At 37.2% G+C, this 27,904-nt stretch overlaps 1 protein-coding gene across 1 annotated transcript in view; it reads right to left on the minus strand.

Annotated features, from left to right (window-relative positions):
* Nucleotides 1-6,358: 6,358 nt before the first annotated feature.
* Nucleotides 6,359-27,904, minus strand: part of LOC130143084 (uncharacterized) — a 31,414-nt gene continuing 9,868 nt past the window's right edge. The window contains exons 3-14 of the mRNA XM_056325694.1: nt 21,955-22,155; nt 19,779-19,883; nt 18,822-18,946; nt 16,842-16,922; nt 15,690-15,812; nt 14,939-15,031; nt 13,327-13,387; nt 12,717-12,865; nt 12,062-12,262; nt 11,492-11,658; nt 10,870-11,021; nt 6,359-10,220 (exon numbers count right to left, since the gene is read on the minus strand). Of these exons, the coding sequence (XP_056181669.1) occupies nt 10,156-10,220; nt 10,870-11,021; nt 11,492-11,658; nt 12,062-12,262; nt 12,717-12,865; nt 13,327-13,387; nt 14,939-15,031; nt 15,690-15,812; nt 16,842-16,922; nt 18,822-18,946; nt 19,779-19,883; nt 21,955-22,155 (1,523 nt within the window). The 3' untranslated portion in view covers nt 6,359-10,155. The remainder of the gene's footprint in view (nt 10,221-10,869; nt 11,022-11,491; nt 11,659-12,061; nt 12,263-12,716; nt 12,866-13,326; nt 13,388-14,938; nt 15,032-15,689; nt 15,813-16,841; nt 16,923-18,821; nt 18,947-19,778; nt 19,884-21,954; nt 22,156-27,904) is intronic.

Consider the following 27,904-nt stretch of genomic DNA (forward strand, 5'->3'; position numbering starts at 1 on the left):
CCTATAGGAACAGACATGCTTCTGACGCACATTTGAGAGTTATACAGTGGAAAAAGATTCAAGCAAATTGTTCATTATTTAATGAATATTGTGTCCCATCAGCAACACCTTTATGTTGTGAGGGCAGCTGAAGTTTATCACAAATTTATTACTGACTGAGGATCTCTTTCTTTGTGTTGCCTGTATAATCCTGTAGTTTTTCACCTGATAAAAATGAAAGAAGTAGATAATATCTGTAAGTCCAGCTGTTACTTTAAATCTGCAATACGCCTGTGCTTAATGGTAGCTTCTGCTACATCTCCTCTTCAAAAACTGTAAAATTTATGTTCACAGGCAAAACTGTCCTTCCTTTATAATTTTTTTTTTGGTAGTGTAAAATAACAACAACAAAAAATCATAAACAGAGATAGATTTTATTTTAGGCTGAATGCAGGAGTTTGGTTATATTTTTAGCTTCATAGCAATATGGAAAATAAAGGCGACTTCAAGGGCTTCATGCCTTGAAGACACTGTCTTAAAGCAGGATGAATTTTATCAAGTACAAGCAGAATTATGAAAAATACTGGCAATAGCTAGTTTTTTCTTTTATTTCTCATACAAGCATGTGTGCTTCTTAGCTGGTCTGTGTGTGCCATGACACACACTGTGTTGAACACTTTTTTTATTTCTGAAACTATCATATGCAGAAATTTTCACAGCACTGTTGCACAGTTATGAGATGGTAGAGTTGCTTGTATTTGCAGGTGTCTCTAACTATAAAGTGGAAGAAGGCACGTAAGAAAAGGATGAAGAAGCCTCTGGTCCAACCCCTTGGCTGATTACTGGAAATTTGCTGCAGCTTGCAGGAGGATATCCTCGTATAATAGCAAGAAAATTAAGAGACAAATATGGTGACGTGTCAAACAAAGCTGTAATTCATCCCAGTGGTAGTTGTGCATGGCATTGACATATTTAAGCAGGCTTCAGAAACACCAGGAGAAAGCACTGCTGGCAGATCAGATCTTTACAGTTTTTCTCTGACTGAAAACTAAGGATGTATGACTTTCAATAAGAAATATAAAGAAGGATGGAATGTCCACAAGGGGATTGCAAAAAATGCCTTGAGAAAGCTGTCATCACACTCTTGTCTACTGCAAGAACAGGTACACTTTGAAGTTTCAGAGAATGAGAGTATTTAGGGACCTATCAGACACAGTGAGTAGCTTTGGTCTTGCTAGTTTCCTCACCAGATGTATAGCGAGTGTCTTCTGTAACCTGTGCCTTGAAAAATGGTACAATCAAAATTATGGTAAGTTGCTCACAGTTCTTTATGTCATCCATAAGGTTGTGCAGATCTTTAGCTGTAGCAATGCTGCAGAACTTTTCCCTGCTTTTCATCATCTTCCTGACAATAAACATCACTTGTGTTCAAAACAAGGAAAGGTTTCATGAACAAGAGTGTTCAGGAACATTATATCTCCTATGTTCAAGTGAGGTTTGTTCTTAGTTCTTCAAGAACTCCTTAATTTCAAATAAAGAATTTTAAACTTGTAACTTTTTTTTTGTGTGTGTTTTGGCTTTATCAAGGAGTTGTGGGGTTAGTGTACTGAAAAAATTCAGCATCTCCTATTTAAAATGCACTTTTTATATCTCCTTCCTGTGTTAAAGAATAAACAAATAATCCGCATATTGATTGCAGAACTGCATTTGAGATATTACTGATACTCTGATTGCACTATGTGAAGACCAAAAAAGTCGAAGTGGGGAAGCAACTTTGACAAATGAGCAGATTGATTCCACTGTCAATGACGTGGAAGCATATCTGGGGCAGTTATGCTTATATTTCAGAAAAGTATGGTTTTCTTTACTACTTTGTCAGTTATTGGACTCTTCAATTTCTTCCTCAATTCGTCCTTCTTTCATTGTTTGAAAGCACAAGACAGCATAGTAGGAGCACTTTGACATTTTAACATGTTCCAGCATCCTTAAACAGAAAAACAATATCAAACAGAAAAAAGAAGTTCTTATAGTATATCCTAACCAGAACTACTCTTTTACAGCTAGCACTGATGACAATTCTTTTAAATACTTCCTTATCTTAAAAAAATAAGTTAAAACTAATTTTAAGCATACAGGTGGAAAAGGCAGACAAAACAGCAAATGGGTTGAGTTGAATGGCAATCTTGGGACTATAGAGATTGTAAAACAGAAAAAGATTTCAGGTTAGGAAAAGCTGTAAGGACACTGATAATTTTATTGTCAACACTCAAAAGTCAATAGGGCCAGTATTCAGTCTGGACACATTTACACACATGAGCAAAAAGCCCTGAATAGTACACTAGGCATGAAATGCACTAACCTACTTACAGTCCTGCTAATGACTTATGCTTGTAACTCCCACTCACAGCAATGAGAATTTCAGCTGAAGTTTAGAACAGAGCACATGCAATTTGAAAATTACACATAACTGGAAAACATTTGAAAGGCTAACAAAGGGATTGATTGAACAGAATAAAACTTGGACTCAGACAAGTTGTTGAAAACATGCACTGTCTAAATTTACAGTCATTAAAATATTTAAGTAGGTAAGTAAGAAAATCAGGCTCCTACCCAAACAGATTAGACTGTGCGGTAATTTTCTGTGCTCTTAAATAAGTCTCCAACCAGCAACAACAAGAAGAAAAACAACTCTCTGCAATTGCTTTTATCTGTTTTCTGTTCATTTAAGTGGGATCAAATAGACAGGGAGGGGCAACAAATTTAATGGTACCAGAAGTTATCACTGTATAGCTAATTGACTGCATATCATAGGAAAAAATCACTATTACCAGCAGTCTTGAATTCCACTGGGAATGTAACCAAAAATGTGCTCCAGAGCCCATCTGCAATTTCCTTAGACAGTTACCAGGACTTCTGAGGGCACACATCTGGCAGCCAGTGGGAGCAGAGGGCTTTTCCCGTGCAGCACGTCTCCGGCCTTACACTAGACTGTTAACATCAACAGAGTCATGGAATCATAGAACAGCCCAGGTTGGAAGGGACCTCAAAAGACCACCTGACCCAACCTTCCATGAGAAATGGAACCTAGATGAGGTTATCTAGCACCCTGTCCCATCATATCTTGAAAACTCCAGCAATGGGGACTCCAGCCTGTTGCTGGGGAGGTTGTTCAGTGATTGATTGCAGAAAAATTCTTTCTTATGCCGAGATGAAACCTCTACTGGTGCAACATGTGCCTCTTGCCCCTTGTCTTCTCCACGTGGGCACGTGGGTCCTTTTGAAGAGAGAGTCTTTGTCCTCTTTGTAGCTGCCCTGTAAGTACTGAAATACTGTGATGAGGCTTCCCTGAGCTTGCGCTTCTCCAGCAAGAAGAGACCTAATTCATTCAGTCTTTCCTCATTGGACAGGCTCTCCAGCCCTTTGATCATCTTTCTGCTCCTCCTTTTACCCTCTCCAGTCTTTCTTGAACAGTGAGGACCAGAACTGGACCCAGTACTCCAGGTGCAGCCTGGCAAGCACTGAATAGAGCGGTACGATCACCTCTCTATCTCTGCTCATAACCCCCCCTGAGGATGCAGCTCGGGATCCTGTTTGCCTTGGTTGCTGCAATAGCACTCTGCTGACTCCTGTTCAGCTTGTTATCCCCCAGGACCCCCTGCTCCCTCTCATCAAGGCTGCTCCCCAGCCACACAGGTCGTGGCCTGTGCTGGGCTCTTTGGTTATGTCATCCCAGATGCAGGACAGACTTACACTTTGTTAAACTTCATACAGTTCTTGTTAGCCCACTCTCCCAGCCTGTCCAGGTCTCTCTGAAAGACAGTTTTCCCTTCTGACATGTCCACCTCACCACCCAGCTTAGTGGCATTAGCACACTTAGTGAGGGTGCCTTTCAGTCCTGTCATTCAGGTAACTTATGAAGATGTTGAACACTGTGGGGCCCAGTATGGATCCTGGGGGAGCCTGCTTGTGATAGGCTGCCAGCCTGAGTAAAAATGCTAGTTCTTTTAAACAGAATTATCTTCAAAATTGTTCCTTTCATTCAATGACTGCCTCACAAAATAAGGACGCAAGGTCATGAGTTAAAATTGCACCAATTCTTCCTTTTCTTTGTTACTTGTATTACTCTGTCATATTCTGTACAGTTGACATATAGAGAATACGACATGTGTGTTTTGTAGAGCAAACACTGAGGACTATACCCTAAGGTTAACAGTCCCACCTTTTCCAGTTTCATTTTCACGTTAACAATATTAATTACACATTGTACCACTTTTCTTTTGCTGTTAGAGTGTATTAGAGGGCTACATTAGCTGACTTCTACTCTTGGTTCACTTTCTAATTCTCTAAAATAGTTGTGGCCTTCAAGTAAACAAAAAAAAGAAAGTGTAAGTAACAAAAAAAAAAAAAAAAAAGAGTAAAATGTGCCTATTTTATTGCCAAATAAATTAGACTTCGACAGCAAATTTCCATTTAGAAGCCTTGTCCTCTAGGAAGAAGCAAGCTACTGTTATTTGTTTCAGGTAATGTCTAAGGTATTTGGTTTTGTTTCTGTGTGGTGAACAAGATAGCATTACCCTGGATTACCTGTTTAAAAAGTGCAAGATTTTCACAAAAAACTGCAAGGAAAAAGTTGAAGGATGAGATGAGGGGAAGCCAGGACTGAAAAGGAGTTCCCATTTCTTCTCTTGCGTCACAGTCAGGCCAAGTAGGGCCAGACCTGAGGGAAACCTGTTTCAGTGAAAAGCATCCAAGCGGAGGCACATGTTTCCACTAATGATAGTGACCGTTTCAGCTGAGGTGATTTTAAATTTAGGTACAGTAAGATACAGTTCTCTAGAAGATGAACAGTTCTGCCACCACACAAAGGCATGTTTTCTGTGGAACATGAGAAGGAATGAAAACTGTCAGAAATTTGCCTTTAATGTTTTAAAAATCATAAATGAATGACTTCACTGTTTCGAAAACATGTGTCTGAATTTTAGCTGGCAAAAACCATAGACTTTTTTAGATAGATGTTATTAAAAACCACTGATATTACTATTCCTGTCATAGATAACCATTTTCCCACTCTCTTTTTGCAAAAGGTGTGAGGGCAGTCTAGTGTAAGATTAAAAAAAACCCAACCCTGTCTAAATTATATATTCTATCAGTCCAGCTAACTTAGCATCATGCTGCCACTATCTTGCATTCTTACTGTGAAGCCTCTCTTTTTTTTTATTAGAATATCTTTTCCATCATTCTATATAGGGAATAAGCACATAAGAAAAGATGAAAGCCCAGAACTATAGAACTGAAACAAGCAACAGTCAGAGAGCTGTAAAATTAGTATTGGATTAGAAGTAGAATGTTAATGCTTCCTTTAAGGCAAAATATTATTTTATGTTAATTTTCATGAATGCTTTTTACATCTGCTCAAATGAGCATAGTAGAAATACATTTGTCTACTGAGCTTAAGATTTCTGTGTTAGCTAAAAGTTAATTCAGTGGCAGATCTCACATGAGAGAGAAAGCACATGAGACTGCGAAGGGTTAATGTGAGAGCTGCAGATACCTGAAAAACATGAAAGATTTGAGAACCTCACATATGAGCACTGCATTTATCTTATATATAACCTACCTTACGATGAAAAGAGTCTCGTTTATAAAGCATCTCTGTGTTGTAACAATACAGAGAATGTCAAATTTCTTCTGGAACAGTGATATCAAAAAGGATATATAAGGTAATACCAGAGTTTCGTCAGTGACAGAGACAATGAGAAAGCCATTGCCAAGGTGGACAAACTAACCATCCTAGGAACTGGTGTGTTTCAGGCTGGGTGTCCTGGATAGCTAAGATCAACAGATGAGATGTGCTAAGGAAGAGTTTTCTAGTTTTCCTAAAGAGTACTTGTCTTCTGCAGCGATGGTTCTTCCCTGGTGAGGGAAAAGTATTTTTAAATGAAGTTTCTAGATAGTGTGATTTTCCTAAATAATGATTATTTCTTTATTTTGGTATACCAGCCTTTAATTTGATTATATATACCTTTTTTCATATTTTTTGTTTGTTTTTTTCCATGTATCTGAGGAACAGTATAATAAAATTATCAGGGATTTATAATGCTGCTGTGATGTACCACAATGAACATCTTTTAGAGGGGCAAACCAGGAAAAATTTGTACGATACTAAAAGTCAGAATTCCTTAAAAATAAAGTGGATTTTTCTTTCTTTTTTTCTTTTCTTTACTTCCTCCCCTCTTGCTCCCCCGCACCCCCCCCCCCCCCCCCTTTTTTTTTTTTCCCCAACCGAGGACACATGTCTTAAATGACATAAGTACCCTTTTGTCAGCTTTGGTATTTAAGTCCCAATTTTTATCTTGCTTAAACTAAAGGTAATTTTTTTTTTTTAAAATGCACTAAAATGCATTAATCCCTTCCAAACCAGGAAGCAGTTTGGGAGCTGATAAGGTGAAAGCTGGTATTCTTTCAGTTTAAAAAGCAGAAAAGTATGAGAATTGATGGAAAACAATCCAATTACTCACCTGTTCTCTAAGACATTAGTAACTAAAACCTACTTTACCTAGTACAATTTTCATTTTTCAGTTCTTTTAATAGGATCTAGATATCTTGACTGTCTTAGTGAGAGACATGTTTTTGCATTTTTAGCTTCAGAAATACAATTAAATATCTGGCCCAAGGAGATGAGAAACAAATTGTCAATTCCCTAATCTCAGCACATCCTTTACTTGAACTATTCTTACAAAAATAAAATGAAAATGAAATGACATTTTGTTCTTACTCTTATTTTTGTCACTTTTAATATATTGGTTAATTTAATTAAAGTATGTATCAGCTGCTATTTTAAATGCTGTTTGGTGAATAATTCTAATTAAATTAAATTCCCAGCCTTAATGTTGACATTAACAGTAAGTAAAAATCAATTGCCTAGCAAATAAATTAATCTTTTTCTCTCTTGCAGAATTGAAAACAGATATAAAAGCTAGCAAGTTGACCAATTGCGTATGAAGCCATGAAACTGCTTCAGTAAACTTGCATAGACATGAGATTAAGTAAAGGAAGGAGTCAGACATTTAAAAAGGTTAGGAAAAGAATAATAAGAATTGTGTCAAACCTTCATCACAAATATAATCTCTTCACATAAGGGTTATTTAAATAGTTAACAAAGCTAACCAATAAAGTTAATTTAAAAAGTTATTTCTTTTTGGACAGTTTATTTTATTTTACACTACTAGACATAAAAAATACAATTGCTTTACAGCTTTACAGATTGAATCTGCAACACAGTTCAAAAAACTACTTTGACTCATAACAGCTCCAGTTCATCACATGAATTACATTCTTTAAAGCCGATTTAAAACTGCCCTTACCATCTCATCACTAAATACATCAAAGTTCTTACTGCAGTAGAAAATCAATTGGTTGTCTATGTGTGCATCCTGCATATAGCTTGTATATAGTTTTAACAGATATTTTGGGTTTTTTCTCTCCCTGTTGTGGTCTGACACTGGTCCAGTCCTGTCTAATTCTTGGACTTATTGTAAATGGTGCTGCATCCTGGAGTGGTATGTTCATACTAAACGTACACAGTCACCCTCTTCTTTACCTGCTCTAGTGGTTTTTCTCTTGAGCCTTGTCCCCCACAATGCATCTATATTTTAGTGACATCTATGTCCTTGTTTCTTTTCTTTTGAATTCCCTTCCAATGGTCTTACTGCAGAAAAGTGTACTAACAGCTTAATTGAAACATGCCATAAATACATTAATGGTTCTCAGGAACAGACATTGTGTTCCCAGTAGTACATATTTAGAACACACTTATCAATCTGTTTGCATAAAAGCACCATCATTGGTATGCTTCATCTGTAGAAAGTGTTCTTTCAGATAGGTAATTCAAACTTAGAAGCATCACATAATGAAAAGACATGCAGTTTAAAAAAAAAAAAGAAAAAAAGAAAAAGTTTGTGGATGTTATCTTCTGAATGCCACGTAAGTGCTGGAATAAAACTTGTTTTCAACTTAGCATATAGGCAGTAACATTAGGGACTTGACTCAGTTGACTGCTGCAAATGAACCACTCATAACCCCAAGTACCTATCTTGAGAACCAAGAGTGCACATGTGGTATCTAAACCTGCAGTGTGCATTTTCTTCCAGGAACTTGATATCATCGCCTTCAACAACCATCTGTTAGAGACAAGTGGTTGTCTTCGACAATAACCACTGCCATCTTCACTTTCAGTTGTTCCTTGATTGATTAGAACTATGACTTCAGATTTTATATTTTTAAGTTTTCTTCATATCTATGATTGTTTTTCAATAAAAAATGAAATTTAAGAAAAAAGGGTGAAGAGTTAAAACACTTACTTACTATGGTACAAAGCCAGCACTTTAAAATAACCACTGAACAGTACACTGAAATGGGACAGAGTAAAGTTAATTTTAGACGCTTGTGCTTCACAGAAGAAAATTACCCTTTGGAGCCAACTTTCTGTGTATACTGCTTGTAAAGACATGTTAAATGCCCCATTTTAGACAGTAAAAACTTAGTGAGATGCGTCCCACCCATGTGCAAGCAAATTTATACCTGATTGACTCAAAGACTTCTCTGTTTAGTTGCAGAGTCTTTCATGTTATCATAATGACGGGAGTTCATTTGGTGTTTTGGTTTTGGTTTTGCGTGTTTTGTTTTGTTTGGATTTTTTTGTTGTTTTGGTGTGGTTCTTTATTTTTTTTAAGATATCTTTAAAATATTTTTAAAGGAGTAAAGTTTTCAAAACACTTAAATGGCTGCCTAAGTTTTCTGATATTTACTAAACCATGAGCTTTTATTTCTTCCAATTCATTTTCCACCGCAGAGATACTACAGAAAGTGCTTTTCTGCATCAAGCTTTCTTTCCAATATCCCTCTCTAAAATGGAGACTTTATTTCAGTGTTAGCATCTCTCTTACTGTTCCTTTGTTCTTTGGTAAACTTAAAAAACCAAACACAACACAACCCAAACAAAAAAATGCAACCAATGGTATAATTAATAATTACCAAGATAAATATTTTATGGTCTGTTTTCATTACTTACCACTGAGAAAATTTTTGTACATTGACTTGGCATAATGGTTATTGTGTTAAAGTCTGTGTAGGGGAAATAATGATTTCAGGCAATTTTGGGGCTATTCACTTGGAGATCCAACAACAGCAATATGATAAATGCATTATTACACTCTGTTTTTTGTTGCATCACTAAAGTGTATGTCTGGGTCACTTTCAGCAGAGAAAATTTGATTAAAGCAGTTGTTTACTCTGATGTTGTCATGCAGATGAGACAATACTTCATTTGTATCCTAGTACTAAACAGGAAATCTGTGTATCCCAAATCATTAGATATATGAACACAATGAAGTGCTGGAGTCCAAAGAAAAGCAGTTAAGCTGGTCTAGGCAAGGGTCTAGGGAACAAGTCTTATGAGGAGTGACTGAGAGAACTGGGGTTGTTTAGCCTGGAGAAAAGGAGGCTGAGTGGATACTTTATTGCTTTCTACAAGTACCTGAAAGGAGGTGGTAGCCAGGTGAGTGTCGGGCTCATCTTCCAAGAAAGAAACAATAGGACAAGAGGAAACAGCTTCAAGTTGTGCCAAGAAAGCGGCTGAGGGACCATCCCTGGAGGTATTTAAAAGGTGTGTAGATGTGGCGCTTAGGGACATGGTTTAGCGGTGAACATGGCAGTGTGAGGTTAATGGTTGGACTTTATTACCTTAAATTTTTTCTCCAACCTAAGTTACTCTATGATTCCAGTGTACCTTTACTTGTGATAGACATCAAGGGCCATTAAGATGCATAAAAAGATTTGTTTGTAAACAGGAAAATGGATATACAGATGCAAAAATAGAATATGGTTATCCTTGCATACACAGAAAGTGTGACCATATAATTCACCAGTTAGCAAAACTATGTTATTCTTTAATGTAAATGTGCTTAAGGGTTACAGGTATATACCTGCAGGAATTTGTATGTAATTCACATTGAGATTTGTTCTTTGGAAAAAGGTCTGCAGACAGACACTACAGGACATAATCCAGACTAATCTCAAATCCCTTAAGAATAGATAGGAAAAGGAGGGTGCTTTTTAACACATTTAAAACCATGTGGTATGATACATAATACATAATATAGTACCTTGATTTCCATTTTAAACTTCTGTGTGAGTTCCTCTGGATGGTGGCTCTGTCTCCTCAGAGTATGTTGCAGGGTTTTCTGGAGAGTTCCAGTAATTATATAGTCACATACAATAAACATATAGCTTCCTAAATTTTGTAAATTATAGTCATTCAGACAGTTCAAAACTGCTCTCCTTTCCCTGCCTAAACTGCCAAAATCAGGTTTTCTGTTGCATAATCATAGAAACAGGAAGCCAAATATTTGAAAAAGTTTTTCTACTGGTCCTCTCAGAAAAGCTCAATGTCTTAAATTCATGCAATGGATATTTTTAAGTTTTCTTCAAAAGAGGTTACTTTCTTCTGAATTCTACATTTGCTGTGCATTCAGTGCATGGCTGCTACATTTTGGGGGGATTCTGGATGTATCTACCTTGGACACTCACTGAAACATTTACACACTATATGCAAAAGACACATGACTCAAAATGATAAAAGATATCAGAGAAAAGATGAACAGTGTGGTGTGAATGTGGAAATCATATGTTTACAAGCAATGACCCAGTATTAAAATTCAGATAGTAATTCATTAGAATGCACATAACTGAAGATGTTTTATGGGATACCTTATGGCATGGCAGCAGTACGTGTCTAAACACCTTTTACTGCTGTACTGTGCTTTCCTATATTCAAAAGTGAGTTGGCTGAGGATAATTAGGCTTCTCTGAATTGACAAAAGGATTTCTCACCTGTCAAGGCTACATGAAGACAATCTCTTTTAATCCAGTTAGGGATTTCCCCTGTCTGGATACAATCAAACACAATTTTCTCTGTTTCAACATACTCTAAATCAGACTTTGTTTTCCCAAGATTTCTGAAAAGTGTCATTGAGAGCTGTACCCTGTCATTCAAAAAAAAAAAAAAAAAAAAAAAAAAGAGCTTGTAAGGAACTGATTACTTAAACCACAAGAAAGATGCAATTACACAGAATATGAGGAAGAAACGTCCTGTAAAAATGAAAAATGTAGGAAGAAAAAGATGCTGATATTGTAGCACACGCTTGCCAAGTAAGCTTATTTCAGCATATTTTATAATAGACTGGATACAACTTGAGTAATCCAGTTAAACTGAAATGTTTTCCTGCCTTTTGTGGCTGATTTTTCTAAGTTCCCTGATTTCTTTCTTTAGAGAAATGTAGAGTCTACTTTGAGCACTCCCCCCCTGCCCACTGCCCCCCCTCCAGTATATGTGGAAATTACATTGGCATTCTTTAAAATGTATTTTCTCTAAAAACAATTTTATCTGTATTTTTTTGTATTCATTATTTTTCTGTATTACTTCTATCTTTGCTTTATTAACTACCCAATATACCTTTTGTCATCCATAGGTTCATTTCCATTAAATACTTCATAGGACAGAATGTCAGCCTGAGCATTATTAAAGGCTTCTTTCCAATCAGCCCTTTCATCCTCATTCTTCCTGATAAGCTGACTGATGTACTGTTGTGCCCCAGGGACATCACAACATATGGTGTGAACCTACCATGGATCAAAAATTAAATCATATTTCCTGTAAAGCTGTCACATTTGTATGTAAATCATGTAGTTCACACAACTGGAAGGATAGAAAAACATGTGTTTTCCATGATGCCATTCCCATGCTTCACTAATTTATCTTTTAAAATAATGCCAGTTAAAAAGCATGCAAGTTGGTCTAATAGGTTTTCTGTAGGCTGACTTGCAGTGCAAGTTTATGGTTCTTTAATTCCATGTGTTGTTCTGAAAATCTCAACTGCAGCCTTTAAAGCAATGCATACAAAACTATTTTCCCAATTCTTTAAGACAATAACAATAATAAATAAAACTGCACTTTTTTTCCTTATTGAACTTTTAAGAGAACCCAGTAAATAATTTCTCATCTTCGCGGTAACTGAGTTCTTACCTTCTTGACAAGAGTTTTCAAGAACATCAGCACTGTGATTTGAGGTTTCATTGCCTTGTTACAACTTCTTTCACTTTGTAAGAGCTCAGTGACTTCTCTCTCTCGTTTCTGTAAAGATTCCTGTATCTTTTGCAGCATGTTGTGTGCTTGCCAAAGATTTCCCTTTTTGATTGAGCATTCAGCTTTTTCTTCATTGGCTAGCTGGGTGGCAACAAAGATAACTTACTGCTGAGTCAGGATCTAGATTTTCATTCCTTTCATATGAAATTGACAAAATTTTAATGAGCAAGGTAGAGCAAAACTGGAGAAAAATTGAAGAAATATAAAATAAGGGCTGCTTGGTTCCAAAATTCAGAATACAGTTTTTATAATTCAAAGAGGCAGATCTTTAAAAGATTTTCTAATAAAGTTTATACTAATATTATAATGAGGAAAACAGCACACTATCAGTGGTTCCCCTAGAATAAGGATTTACTTTATTACTGTGGTGTTTTAATAATTCCTCACCAATTTATCATTCTCAATACTTGCATATATTTGCGCATAGTTTTTATTATCAGTTAGTTCCATGGTTTGCTTCAGCCTGTGCTAGAATCACTGAATGCCTTTGAAATACCTGCAATAATCCTAAAAATGTTTCCATTTTCCTGCTTACTTGTTCTGTTTTTAATTCTACAACCTCTGACGCATCTGATTTTTCTCCTTCTTTCTTCTCAGAATTTTGCTGAAGAATTTTTATCTGGAAATGCATGAGGTCATGCACTCTTTCCACATACAGACTGATGTTGTGAAGTTCCTGCAAAGCTGAATTGAAAAAACAGTTACAAACAACTTAAGCATTTCTAATCTACAGTTCCTAGAATATTGTCTAGGCAGGCCAAGTTATCTCCCTTTAAAAATCAAGAATTTTTAATGAACTAATAAATTTTACTAATCAAGAATTCCATTTTTTATTAAAATTCAAATAATTTTAAAAGGCGTGTGCTTAGTTTTGTTTTAAATTTCTAAAGGGAAAGCTACAAATGCTGAGACAGACCTACTCAAAACTGATGCTGACTGTAATAAGCCAGTTATGCTAAGGAGTCTGGAGTCATGACAGATGTTATTTGTAGCTTCAGCATTCCTTTATTATTCCATGTGTGGCACATTATTGCAGTGGAAAAGGTTATATTGACTTCAGCTGACATGCACCTCAGTGTAAACAGAAAAACAACAGGAAAGAAAACAGAGACATCCAGAAATAGTGTCTGAAATATGAAACTCACTCAGTATGTGCTGGGTATAAAGATAATCTAGTTTTTTACACAGTTTTTCTAGAATCCAGCCCTGTAAGACAAGAAAAGGAAATATCAAGGAAATGAGTGTTACCAATTCTCATTATATTTCCTTGGGGAGAATAATCAATAGCAGTGAATTAATGCTGTTGCCACCTATAGGCACAGCTTACACAAATGGGCTGTTATGCAGTAATTGGCTGTTCTTAGCAAAGAAAATACAGAAATAAAACAGATACTTCTCAGACTCTAATGTTTTCACAAGAGCCTGTACCATGCTTATATTTTCTATAGCATTTGTCCACATTACTGGAATGCAAAAATTATTGAGGCTCCTGAAGCAGTTGAAGAACAAAAGATTTTGGACACACAATCCTAAGGCAGCCATGAAGAAAATGTTGCATGTGTGAAATCTTAACAGTATTATTTGGTCAAATAGAAGATCTTCCTTCTTCCTATGAGTCTTAGAACGTTGTATCTTACTCCTTACTCTTTATTACAATATTTTTGCTACATTTCTTTGATTTATAACAATTAGGTCAAAGGATTTGTAAAAGCCATGATTTTACATGGTTTATCAATCAGGAACATAGTATTATTGCAATAGACATTGTTAAAAGTGTTTGAAAAGAGAGAAAAAAAATCAATACTGGTGCTATGCCAAGTTTAATCAAAGGTACTGCTACATCATTTTTAAAAAACAAACCCCCAAAACAAACAAGAACAAACACAAACCCCAGCTCTTTCTCGAAACTTTCATTCAGAAATGTTACAGAAATCTTCATTCAGTTTAATAAATACAAAGGAGAACCTGGCTCTGAGACTCCCTGCACCCTCTCACCACACCACAAGGTTAGCTAAGTGAATACATGCCTTGGAGTAGTGCAATGAAAATTTACTGTTATAAAGCAACATTGAAGATCTGCAAAATTACAGAAAGACTTGCACATACTAAATGAAACAGAATACTGCAGAAAATAACAATTATCAGACCATGCTTACAGATGCTATCCATAAAAAAACAACATTTTTTTCTTTTTTGATCTCTGCAGTCATTTCATCTCTTTAGTACATCAAAGTTGCATTATTACAGAGAAATCTGGAAAACCTGAGGAATTTCAAGCACATCCCTTTTTCCTGGGAACTACCAAGTGAAGTAGTTCTGCTGCTAGGTCAATCAGTTGCATTGCAGTGTTGTAGTAGCTTAGATGAGGTAAAGGTTTTGTTGATCTTTAATGCTAATTGCTAAACAGAAAATACCCAATGTGCTTTACCGTTATTTAAAAATTCTTCAAAAGACATGAAATATGAAATGAGAAAGAGAAATTACAATTAATAAATTTTAGAGGAAAACATGATACAGTATGACCAAAAAAATGTACATAATACTCATTGGTGTTTAAGGGCTGAAAAACTCCTTTGGTACTCTGAAAAAGAGGCAGGCATGTGTATAGCTGAGCAGTCTTCGCTGATTTGAAAGTACCTATCTAAAGGCAGACTGTAGTTTCCATGCCCCTTAGACTTCCAGAAACAGCTCACACTGGAAGTGGTAATGAGAACACTGTCCAGATCCAAAAAGAAAACCCAAACTAGCTTTGTTTACCTTTTCTTCTTCCCATTTCTCTGTCTGTTGCTTTATTTGGTGAAGAAGGTCTTCCTTCTCTTGGATCAGTTGTCTGTTTCTTTCCCTCAGGCTCTTAAGACAGTAGAATAAGACAAAAGGGTTTACAATCACTATGCCACTGCTTCATTTTTCAAAAAGGCCTATATTTTGAGGCTTTTTGTTCCACACATGTTGAGAAGTGATAACATTTGGACCAGGCTGCTAAGTCCTGGGGATCTCACACAAAAATAATAAAAATTGACCAATTTACAATGACCACATGCGACCAGAGGTGGTCTGATTCTAAAGACGTTCCCTAGAGGCATGAATGTGTTGAACCTTTTCCTCAGTAGTGGAACAGAAGGAGGAATAGGTTAAACCTTAATACCTGTTTGTCACCAAAAAAATATTACACATCCTATACATTCTGTGAATATTGACACTTTCTTTTCATTAAAAAAAGCTATTTCCAAGTGCTTAAGCACAGACAGTAATGGAAAATCCCACACAGTTTTCATCAGGGGCGTGAAGGTAAGCCAAGGTATGAAAACTCTTTTGGTAACATACTGTGTAAGATGTTACTCATGTCCAGAAGCAGACAGATATAGTTCTGTATTAATTTCACAAACGGTGTGTCTTCATTTGACTGTCTGACCCTAAGAAGAAAACTTTACTTATACAGCCTGTTCCTTCAGCCTCTGGAAGTACCTGCTATTCTCAGTCACACGTAAAAACTGTACTTCTTTGTTACCGTAATTATATCTTGCTGGTGTGTATTGCTCTTGCTCATCAGCTCTTGGTAAGCTTCTAACTGGGATCTCAGACTGCTCATTTTCTCACCATAATGTTTATTTATAGTACTTATAGTCTGCTCCTGTATTACAAAAGATTGAGACAATGAACAGTGAGCAAAAACATGAAAGCCAAGCGTGATAAAGAGAATGGTTTCCACAACAGATAATACTTGGTTCTTTTTCTTCAATGCTTTTTGTTGTCTGCAAACTTTTCTTATTGATCATAGGAGGTTTGTGCTTTCACCCACTGCAGACTTTGAGCAAAAATTGCTGCTAAAGGAATTTATCTTTTCTCTGGTTTTCTGCAGAAGTAAAAAAGAAAGCCTTTCTGAAAGCAGACCAGAATTAATTCCCTGTAAACATAGCTAAGCAATTTTAAAGAAATTAAACTTTTATCAGAAAACAAAAGCTTGGATAATAATAAGCAGAGAAGTGAAACAGCTGCTGCAAGAAAAGGTTTCAGAACAGTGTAGCTGAAGATGATGTGGGTAATTTCATATTTTGGGAGAATTACTGACTAATGAAATGCAAAAATGCTTCCACTAAGGAAACTGAGGCACTATGGTCACAAGACTGGCATCTCTAGATTCTGATTGTAACTTTGCAGGAGTTTATAGGTGGAGACATTCTGCAATTCTGTAAACAATGTTGAGAAAATATTACAAGGCTAAAGCAGAACAAAGTGTAAAGTAGAGAAGAAAGTACCCACGGAGGAAGAGGCCATAAAACTTTCCACTTTGGCAATGAAGGAAAGCAGTACAGCTTGGCACTGCCATTTACAATGACATAATTCTTGAGGGGCACAACCTACATAAATACAAGTGTTCCCACCATGCAGTCAGTCAGTAGAGGAAGGTAGCATTTAAGGTAGATATTTAGTACACAAAAAAAGTTTAGAAAAATCTATGCAACTGTGCTAGACAAAAAGTAAAATTGGATTTCACAAAGTTGTAAGATCAAATACACTTACAGATACACTGGCATTATTTCTAGAGATTTAACATGGGTACCTGAATGCAGATGTAAATGTGAATGAAGTAGATTTTATCCTTCTGTGTAATTTTAACTAATGGTATGACACAACAGTGCTAATGCTCCAGAACATTTACCTGTTTTTCTTTCCTTATATTGTCTAGTTGTCTGATTATCCTCACGTGTTTTTTTTTCATTTGGTGCATGTCTTTTACAATCTGTATAGGATGAAGGAAATTATCAACTAGATAATAAAGCACAAGCAACTCCAGTTGTAATTAACTATCAAACAATTTTGAGATACATTTCTCAAAATGATAGATACATTATAGTGAAGAATTTGATCTTGAAAATAGATAAGTAACCAAGAAGGCTGCAGGCAAAAGCTTTCAGGCTTCAACAACTAGAAATTATGTTATGCTATTGAATAAAAATCTATTAGTGACTTGAAATGGATTTTCTGGTCCTAGTATTGCATTTCCACCTCTTCCTTTTTACTGCAATGACCTGAATTGAATACAAAAGGCAGTCATTACAATTATTCTAAAGTTCTTGAATAACAGCATTGTGAAGCTTATTTCTCAGAAAAAATAATAAAAATGGTAGTCAGTAGAAAAGATTACATTTTTGCATTTAAGAGTTAGATAACACAAATTGGTTCAGAATAAACTCAATTTCTGTTTTGTATTCCATAGAAATAGTTTGAGAACTAGCAGAACTGATATAACTTTAACATGTACTACATGCATTTTTCATGACTAATAAAAACAGTTGTATACATAAGTGACCTTTTTCCTGTTTGAAAATGAGTCATTTAAGCTTAAAATTGCATCAGGATCTTAGTGACTGTTTTATTCCTTTTGTTTCTAATCCAATTCGTAACAGCCACAAAAGGAAAGTTCCACTATCCCCGATCCCAGCTTCTGCCTTTTGACATACTTGTCTGGTAGGTGCAATGTCAAATTACACAACACTGATACTTGTGCATCTTAAATAAGACTAACAGATACTGCTGAATGAATTATAGGAATAATGAACAAGATTATATGTAAACTATAAAGATTATAAACATCTAGAGCTTTTCCAGAGGTTTCCTTGGTTTCAGTTCTTCATTTAAGCTTAATATGATGCAGATTTTGCTAACAGTGAGCAGCTCAGCTGAAATAAAACTGAAAAAGAGAAAAAAACCCATTTTTTTTGTAGTAACTGATGCATTATTTTTAAACAGTTGTGGTTTTGAAATATACTGTTCTATTTATCCCCTCATCAACAACTATTGTAGAAGTAGAGGAATTTTAAAGAGACACAATTAAAAGGTTAAGACACAAGAAACCCCTCTTCTAGGAGAAGACTGAAAAGATCCCAACAGATTTATCCTTCTTATCACCCACAGAGCTCTGAGTCATCTTAATTAGATTGCTTCAGATATTTGAACAGCTAGCTCAAGGGTCTGTAGTCTGTAATAGACAAGTCACCACAGAATTTTTTTGATGCATAGCAAAATAACAAGATTGCAAAAGCATATTAATCCCCAAGAAAACAGGATATATATATAGGTACACGCACACATACACACACAGATGCTGCATAATATAAAATAAACTGGCTAAGCAGAAAATAAAAAAAAAATATGCTAGTTACTGGTACCAGAAATATTGCAATAGCAACAAAATCTTACACTGCAAGTCAAAAGCCACATCGAGAAACATGATGAGAAATATATGGAAAGGCAAGAGTTTTCTCCATGTACAGTTGCAAGGGAGGTTTCTGTCTTTAGACACCTACCGGGAACATGCAAATTTGAGCAACTTAATATCTGAACTTAACTTAAGATATCATTTCCATTTTAATGTTGGTATTTTTATGTCAATATTCAAAATGTAAGTGAAAGCTTTCAAATATGAAGAATGAACCTATCTAAGCAATAAGATTGTGTGATTTGAATTCATATTATGATAATTATTATCACAGTAATTTTAGTATATCCTAGGAAAAGAGACACTTAATGCAATGGCATTTTTTTGTATTGTAACTTATTCATTCATGCTGGGGTGCTTTTTTGGGGGGTAGGGGGTGTTTGGTTTTGTTTGGTGGGTTTTTTTTTTGTTTGTTTTTACCTTGATGATAGATAATGCAGCTAACTTGTAAGGAATATATGGTACTTCTTGGGTTGTATGGTCCTCCAGCTCAGTTGCTTTGTGATCAACATCAGAACAAACTCCAGATGTGTTCAGTTGTTCTACTGTGTTAACAAAAATTACTTTGTCAACTTGAAGTATAGAACAAAAATGCACAGCAACTCCATATGTACATATTACCTTCTAAAATTTTTATAAGAGACATCTAGTTTTAAAATGTACCTTTTTTCTGATAACAAAGAAAGTGGACCTTTGGGAGGAGAATTTCAGCAAGTCTGACCTGTCGGCTTTGATCTATGGAAACCATCACACATAGTTATGTTGTATGACAATTACTTGTCCATGATTACTCTGATGTTAATTACTTATGTAAACTTACATCATTAAAATGGAAATTGAAAGTTTAGGTTATAAAAAAAATAATGCAGAAATAAGCTGCTTCTTAAGAAAACTGGCATTTCTCACAGCTAAGAAGAGGGCGCTTTAAAGCCTCCTTCAAAACTACCTTTTGCAAGTTGTTTATATGAGAGTATTATATAAAATTTTAATATTTAATTTTATCTTTTTTTGTTAATTAAAAACTTATCATTACTTTTTTTTTCTTTTTTTTTTTAATGAGATCTCTCTGGCTTTACACAATAGGTGGCTTTCTATTAGAAAAATATTTTGAGTAACATGATCCTTAACTAAGTATCATAATTAAGTAACAGGTGTATAAGGTTGAAAGAGACTGATCTTAGAATGTTAACTATATATATATATATATATATGTATAACTATAAACCTAAGCTATACAACTTCACAGAAGTCCAAGTGACACAATAGCATCCAATTAAAGCTCACATAGAAGAGAAATAAGATAAACTTTCCTTATTTATGTAATACATTATGTGTTCCAGAAAGCAAACTGGAATTATAATTGCTATATAAATATACCTTTTTCTAGAGCTCTGTTTTCACTCCATCCAATCAGGGAATTCAGAAATGACCACTTGTTTATATTCATTCCAAGTCTGTGCAGCCATGAGTTTCCCTCTCTATCTGTTAACGAAATCAAGGTGCTAAAATCAAATGAAAATTGTTGCAATGATGCACTGATTGATTGGCTTTAAATGTGGTATGCACTTATTCTGTTGGAACCAAAAGAGTTTTAAATGAGTAAAAGGGATACAAAAAGATGGGAAGTCATTGAGAGAGCTACAAGCATAAGAAGGATGTGATACTTGTCTGAGACTAGAATGGTTCCACTTAATCTTGAAAATAGAGATATATTGAATGCAAAGGCTGTACTTCAGATTTGTTTCTCATCTTCTGTAAAAATATTTTCAAAATAGATTTTCAAAAAATTACACAACTGGATTTTGCCCAATATCTTTGAAAATAAGTGTGTGTGTGTGTAGAGACAGGGGTGGATTACATATGAGACATATCTGATCCAGGTTTATTAATGATAACTCTGGGTGTGTGCAACAGTCCTGCTGAGAGAAAACCAAGCCACAACACCCAACATGAGCAACTTCTTCAAGTGTTCTGGTGTGCAAGGGAGAACAGTGTCTGAAAGAAGTCTTCTGTCTCTGAATTGGTCAAAACAATTACCAGAAATTAAGAACTTTTGTCCATTGGGGAAATAGAAATGTATAGCTTCCTTTCCTAAGATCCTGAAGAAATATTCGTTTACTCACATGGTGCAGTGATTTTCTACGATCAAATATCTATCTCTTCATATTGCTTTTATTTGACATACTGTAACAGAATGTACTGTTTTAAAATAGAGTATATCCAGCTACTAGATGGAATCAGCAGATCCTGTTCCCATATAGCCATAAATGGGTTGTTTTTCAAAAGCCAGTTTTGATGATTTATAAAATACATAACTAAATAAATGTGTTGAGAAAAGTACCCTTAGCTCAACTTACTCTTCTTTCTGAATGAATTATTTTAATCAATATATGTTACATAAATATATATATGTATATCAGCTTTTGTTCTGTGAATTATGTTAGTGAAGAACATGTTAAATTATATATAGATTAGCTACTTCTTGAAGGACTTGACCTTTCACATCTATATCCTTCTGGTTCGTATTTGGCTTTCCTAGACACTATCTGAAACCACAGTTATTCTTGAAAAAGCCCTCCACATAATCCTACTTTAGGCAAAATTAACCACTGGAGCACGAGTGCTTGCAGGTTAGGAGTGTAGCATCTGTCTTCTAGGATAAAGATTAATCTTAACTTTTAACGGAAAACAGACACAGATACTGTTTCCTACTGGAAAAAGTGCATTACTATATCACCTCCTGAAATTCCTGCAAGTTTCCCCTTTAGTCAATAGCAGCCCATTGGGAAGAAAGACAGTTGAACCGCCTTCAATTCATGAATGCTAAAACTCAGTCCACGTGTTCTTTTTAGCTTAGCATCTCACAGAGCATGTCACTCCCCAAACTACTTAATACTTTTTCACAATTCTTGTGAGTTAACTCATGCAAAACTCTGTGGTATGGCAGGGACAAGACATCTGTAACAGTTCTTTCCCTTTATTTTCAATGCCATCAATCAGACTGGCTCTCAAAAGGCATTCAAACCACCACAGGACCTTGCAGTTTAATTGCTTTGGAATGTAATCTTCTGCAAACAAGAGGTGTCTCCTTTCTCACTTTACAACTAAAATCAAAGCACATGGCACAGGCTAGGCAGCCACATTGCTGTTCTGAATAGCTGTGGTAGTATTTTTTGACAGTTTTTAGAGTCTGGTAAGTTGCACACCTTGTTTTAGAAGCTGCAGGTCCAGAACACATAAATTTAATCCTCCTCTGTTGACTTTGGGTTTAATGAATATAAAGCCAATACGCATCTCTTGTATATGAGAGGCTTGAGGATCACTTCCATTACCTATATGCTGAATCATGACAGGAACTCTCCCACTTAGTCCATACTTACATTCATCCATATTCAAGCTATATCAGCACTGATAATGCAATATGGACTATATGCTTATGCAGTTCTGCTTCTGTAAGACTACAATATAGTAATGTGGTACCAATCTGCCCTTTTGTGGAAAACAATCAATTACACTCTCATCCTGAACACCTGAGGCACAAAGTACTCCTTACCCTCCTCAGGTGTGTCTTCAATCATAACACTTCTAATCACACATGAAGGATGTTCTTGTATCTCCTCTGAATAATCAATAACACTGCCTGGTAGAGGAACAGATGAGTAAATGGTGGTCTGTGGTTTAGTTTCAGTATCAATTCTTACTGAATCTTCATGTTCTTGGAAGCCTGAAGGGATAGCTTTTTTCACCCACAGTTCTGGAAAAACAAGCAAAGTAATTGTAATAAATACTAGGAAGAGGTATTCAGTCAAGACTCTTGAAAACAGGTATAATGAAACAAGATCAGATATGTAAGATCTGTTACAGATATGTAAGATCACACATAAAAATAATTTTAGATAAAAATATTACAAACTGTCAGCTGATTTAAAGTAAAACTGGATGAGTTTCTTAGAAACTGATTAGAGCAAACACATAGTCCAGAGTAGACTCGTAGGAATTTTCTTTCTGTCTCATTTGAAATCTAGTATGATTATGTGATTTAATCTTGGTTTGACTGTCAGGTTTAGCTGAAATGGCAGCCATATCTAAGTCCATGAAATAAAGTTTCCAGAATTCACCAACTATGCTGAATAAGACCTGCTAAGTCTCCTGCAACTTCCATCCATAATCACATCTCAAACATATTCCTCCAGCTTTTGGCCAGCTTCTGTTTCTGGATCTCTTTAAGATGTCTGCTTTCTTGTTACGCCCAGCTTCTACTCTGTCCCCACAAGAGGTGTTTCTTTTTGATGCATTTCAAATAAAGCAAAATGATCTATTAGCAGAAAGTAATCTTTTTTTGTTTGGTTGGTTTTTTGTGCATTTTTTGATTTTTTTTTCTTTTTGCCTTGCCAGACTCATAACTTCCATAAAGACACTACTTTTCCAGCTCTTCATGGTGTATGGAACAGCTAGACATAAACTCCCATATAAGGAAGAAAGTAAGTACTTTATTCTGAACCTGTATACAAAGACAGGCTTTTGAGGAAGCAATCAGAGCACATATAGAGGAATTAAAATCTAGGTGGCTAGAAGTTCAACAACTGAACTTAAATCATTGCAGAGTTTCTAACTACCTAGCTATGGGTCTCACCATTGATATTTGCTCACTGTCTGTCAACATTGCACTAAAAAGCATAAAGCATTTAAAAACCTGGCTTATGCACACCGAGAAGGCCTTAAAATTACACTTCCAGAAATAACAGAGGTCATCAAGAGTTATGATGTTGACGAAGTAGTTACCAAAAGTAACATGTACTGGTTGAAATTGTATATATCTAATGAATATGACAGAACATTCTCATATAGCAGACTGAGAAATGCAGCTTGAGCATGGACTGTGCTTCCGAAGGATAAAGGTTCCTCACGTGACCTTCTTCTCAGCTAGAATGGATAATAACATTCATGGTAAAGCTCAACACTTTGATAGTTCCTAATGCTCTGTTTAAAGTTTTCCTGAGTTCTTTTCCCATGGAAAAAAATCATGAGGAATTTAATTACCTTCTTTCTTGCATGGGTGCTTTTCAGAATGGAATCTATTGCATGTGACTACAGAACATTGAAATACTGCACACCAAAGCACTTGTCAAAAATTCCACTCACAACTCCATCTTGCAAAGAGCTTTTCAGATTGCCATTTTACCCTCATGCTTCAGTGTATCCTGTAATCACTGCAGCTCTCCATTTTATACAGAACGTGTAGCTTAAACTTTGGTTCACCTGTAGCCTGCACATCAGTCTCTAATGCCAACAGACTGTTAATTTTATTTTTGATGCTTTATCAGGATAAATAAATAGCTATTCCTCTCCTTGTTCGTATTTCCTTTCTTTGTTATGTGTAAGTGGTTGAAATTAAGACCTTTTTGAGACATGAGAATAGTTTATCACTGTCGACTGAAATTCCTAGGGAGAAAGCGTTTGTCTCCCAGGGCTTCATTAAGAGATTTTATCACTCCCCCTAGATGGACTAAGTTTGGCTGTGAATTTCTTGGCCCTCTGCTACTTTCTCTCCATAATTATCTTCACAATTCTAAAGAATCATACAGGATTTTCATCAATAATGAAAAATAAATAGTCTTTGCTGTATTCTATTAAAGTTGTGGGTTCGTTTTGTTTTTTTGTTCCCCCCACCTACCCCACCCCACCGCAGTGATTTTTGGCCACCAAAACCACAAGATGATTGTATAATATTTCAGTTTAATTTATTTAATAACAGTAATTGCACTGTAACAAAGATGCCGTTGGTTTCACTAATCCTTCCTTCTATTACCATTACCACAGTTAAGAACTTTTTTTATGTTTCCCCAGCCAATTTGCTCAGTAACACTAGGCAAAGAAGCAGCACAAGAATATGTTCATATATATGTATATCAGCTTCTGTTGTGGTTTAATCCCAGCCAGCAGCTAAGCCCCACACAACCACTCTCTCACTCCCCAGCCCCAACGCACCCTCCAGCATGACAGGTGAGAGAACTGGAAGGTTAAAAGTGATAAAACTTCTGGGTTGATATAAAGACAGTTTAATGGGCAAAGCAAAGCAAACGAAGCAAAATAAATTAATTCACTACTTTCCATTGGCAGGCAGTTGTTTAGCCATTTCCAGGAAAGCAGGGCTTCATCACATGTAGTGGTTACTTAGAAAGACAAATGGTACAACTCAAAAAACTTCCTCCTCCTTTCTCTGAGCTTTTATTGTACACAATGTCATATGTCATGGGATATCCCCTTGGTCAGTTGAAATCAGCTGTCCCAGCTACTTGTGACCCTCCAGCCTACTTGCTGGTGGGTAGTGTGAGAAACAGAGACCTGGACACTGTGTAAGCGCAGTTCAGAAATAAAACATTGCATGTTAGCAACAGTGTTTTGGTCACAAATTCATAGCACCATACAGACTGCTATGAAGAAAATTAACTCTATCCCAGCCAAAACCAGTACAGCTTCCAAGCAGCCTGAAATGTAGGTGATACTGGAATGGAAGTTGAATGAAAACTTACTGAAACTGGAAAGAGAACAGTAGTTTCAATCCAAGTTAAATGTACTAAGCACTTAAACTTACCTATGCAAAACGTTGAAGCATAAAAACTCTGTCCAGAAATCAAACTGATGTAAACCTAGTTCTGAGTAGGAAGTTTGACAAAAGCTATGTGGAAATACAGTATTTCACTATGAGAGCGAGACTGAGAAGCACATTCTCTTATACCCAGAAGCACTGTCAGAACAGTGAAGGAAGCGTCAGATAAATATTTCTAAATATATTTTCAGCTAAGATTAAAGATGAGAGCAGCTTTAGAATACAGCATTTTCTAGTAAGAGGCTTGTGTCTGTAAAGAGAGAAACCTGTCACTTGTGTAATTCTACTGTGGTCGGGATCCAAACAAGGATTTTTCACGCTCTTTTTTTAATAAATAAGATCACACTATAAAGTTCCTTGATTTATCATCAGTTTCAGGTCTGTACCTCAAATAACAGTAATTTAGAAGGAAAATGCTAAACCTAATAGACTTTGATGATCTTTTGTTCATACAATCACACTGCTATCTGTTTTGACTTAAGCTGAAAGTCCTTCTTCCTTTATGGCCAGTTCAACTGGCCTGCAATCTAATGGAAACAATGCCCAGAAAACTTAATCTCATGATCAGAACTCAGTGGAAATGAAAGTACTTTCACAATTCAAGAAGGTATCTAGTACAATTATTTTAGGCTGTAACATCTTCATTAGGTAAGTGCCTTACTTTGTACTTGGGAAGAGTCTCACCACATAAAAATACATATGAAACCACATAATTTTACTGACAGTGGATTCAACCCCAAACTTTTCTTTGTAAGTAAGGCATTCCACCAAAGACTTCTGGAAGGAAATATCTATGCTTGGTGTTGCAAAGCAGGACTTTTGATAGTGGATGCTTCTAATGAGCAGTGAGAAAATACCTGTTTCATCTGTATAGTAAGAATGCAGACAGTAATCAATAATACAGTATTAGAAGTAGTTTGGAGGTTTATTTAGCCTGCAGTCATTTCTTTATAGTATTTTAGACATAGCATAACTAGCTTTGGGGTTTGGATTGGGGGATTTGATCATTCTACAAAACTACATATTACTAACCTTTCATTCCCTGAGATCACAGAGTCAGTTACAGAATGGTCAGGGCTGGAAGGAACCTCTGGAGGTCATCTAGGCCAACCCCCTGCTAAAGCAGCTTCACCCACAGCAGGTTGCACAGAGTTGCCTGCAGGTGGGTTTTGAATGTCTCCAGAGAAGGAGGCTGCACAGCCTCTCTGGGCAGCCTGTCCCAGGGCTCTGTCACCCTCAAAGAAAAAAGTTTTTCCTCATATTCAGACAGAACTTCTTGTGTTGCAGTTTGTGCCCATTTCCCCTTGTCCAGTTACTGGGCACCAGGAAAAGAGCCTGGCCCCGTCCCCCTGACACTCGGCCTGAAGATACCTGTATGCACGATGAGATCCCCTCTCAGCCTTCTCCAGGCTGCACCGGCCCATCTCTCTCGGCCTTCCCTCATGAGGGAGATGCTCCAGCCCCCTCACCCCCTTGGCAGCCCCCCGCTGGCCCCTCTCCAGTCGCTCCCTGTCTCTCCTGAACTGGGGAGCCCAGCGCTGGGCACAGCACTCCAGGTGCGGCCTCAGCAGGGCAGAGCAGAGGGGCAGGACACCCCCCGCACCCGCTGGCCACGCTCCTCCTGATGCAGCCCGCGCTGGCAGCGGCCTTCTTGCCCACCAGGGCACACTGCTGGCCCACGGGCCACTCGGTGTCCTCCAGGCCTCCCAGGCCCTTCCCCGCAGAGCTGCCTGCCAGCAGGTCAGCCCCAGCCCGTGCTGGTGCGTGGGGTCGCTCCCCCCCGGCGCAGGACCCTACCCCTGCCTTTGCTGAGCTTCATGACGCCCCCCCTGCCCCACTGCCCAGCCTGCCCGGGCCCCGCCGAACGGCAGCGCAGCCCCCGGGGTATCAGCCGCCCTCCCAGCGCTGTACCACCAGCAAACTCGCTGCGGGCACGCTCTGCCCCTTCACCCAGGGCGCTGGGGGGTGGGCTGAGCAGGACGGGACCCGGTGCTGAGCCCCGGGGCACAGCGCTGGCTGCGGGCCCCCAGCTGGGCTGCGCCGCTGGTCACAGCCCTCTGGGCTCTGCCATCAGCCAGGTCTCAGCCCACCTCCCTGCCCACGCGCCCAGCCCACCCGGCCTGCGCTCACCTGGGGCGGCTGTGGGAGACAGGGGCAAGAGCCTTGCTGAGGGCAGGGCAGACAACACCCACTGCTCTCCCCTCATCCACCCGGCCAGGCGTTCCAGCACAGAAGGCTATCAGGTTGGTCAGGTGTGATTTCCCCTTGGTGAAACCATGTTGACCATTCCTGATGACCTTCTTTTCCTCCACATGCTTCAAGAAGACCTCCAGGATGAGCTGTTCCATCACCTGTCCAGGGATGAGGATGAGCAAATTACTTTTGCCTAGCATTATTTAAGGTGTAAAAGGAAAGACTTTCCAAACAGATTCCTTGGGGTACAACCAGAATAGATCTGTTTTCTATTAAAAAGTTTTAAAAAGAATTCCTCATGGCAGGGGGGGTTGGACTAGGTGATATTCACTGGTCCCTTCCAACCCAAACCATTCTATGATTCTGTGATTAATTTTCATGTCACGCTCACTTCCAAAAATGGATCTTAATCAATTATTGCTTTTCAGGATTAACTCCCTGGTAGACTGTTTCCATGTCCAAGACTATTTTTGAAATTAAAAGGGGTATGAGTTTTACAGAAAAGTTTTAATTTTCATGTAAAATTTTAGTTCCTCTGTCAACATAGAAACTTCATTTGTCTTCCATCCATGGAAATGTAGCACACAGTACTGTTGTCATTCATTCTCTCACGTGTTTGCTGTGTTGTCCCTTGTGTATATACAACTGATAAACATTTGATGAGAAACATGAAATGTCCTTACATTCATAATCCTCACAC

This window comes from Falco biarmicus, chromosome Z, assembly GCF_023638135.1.
Source record: "Falco biarmicus isolate bFalBia1 chromosome Z, bFalBia1.pri, whole genome shotgun sequence".
In the NCBI taxonomy this organism is placed as follows: domain Eukaryota; kingdom Metazoa; phylum Chordata; class Aves; order Falconiformes; family Falconidae; genus Falco; species Falco biarmicus.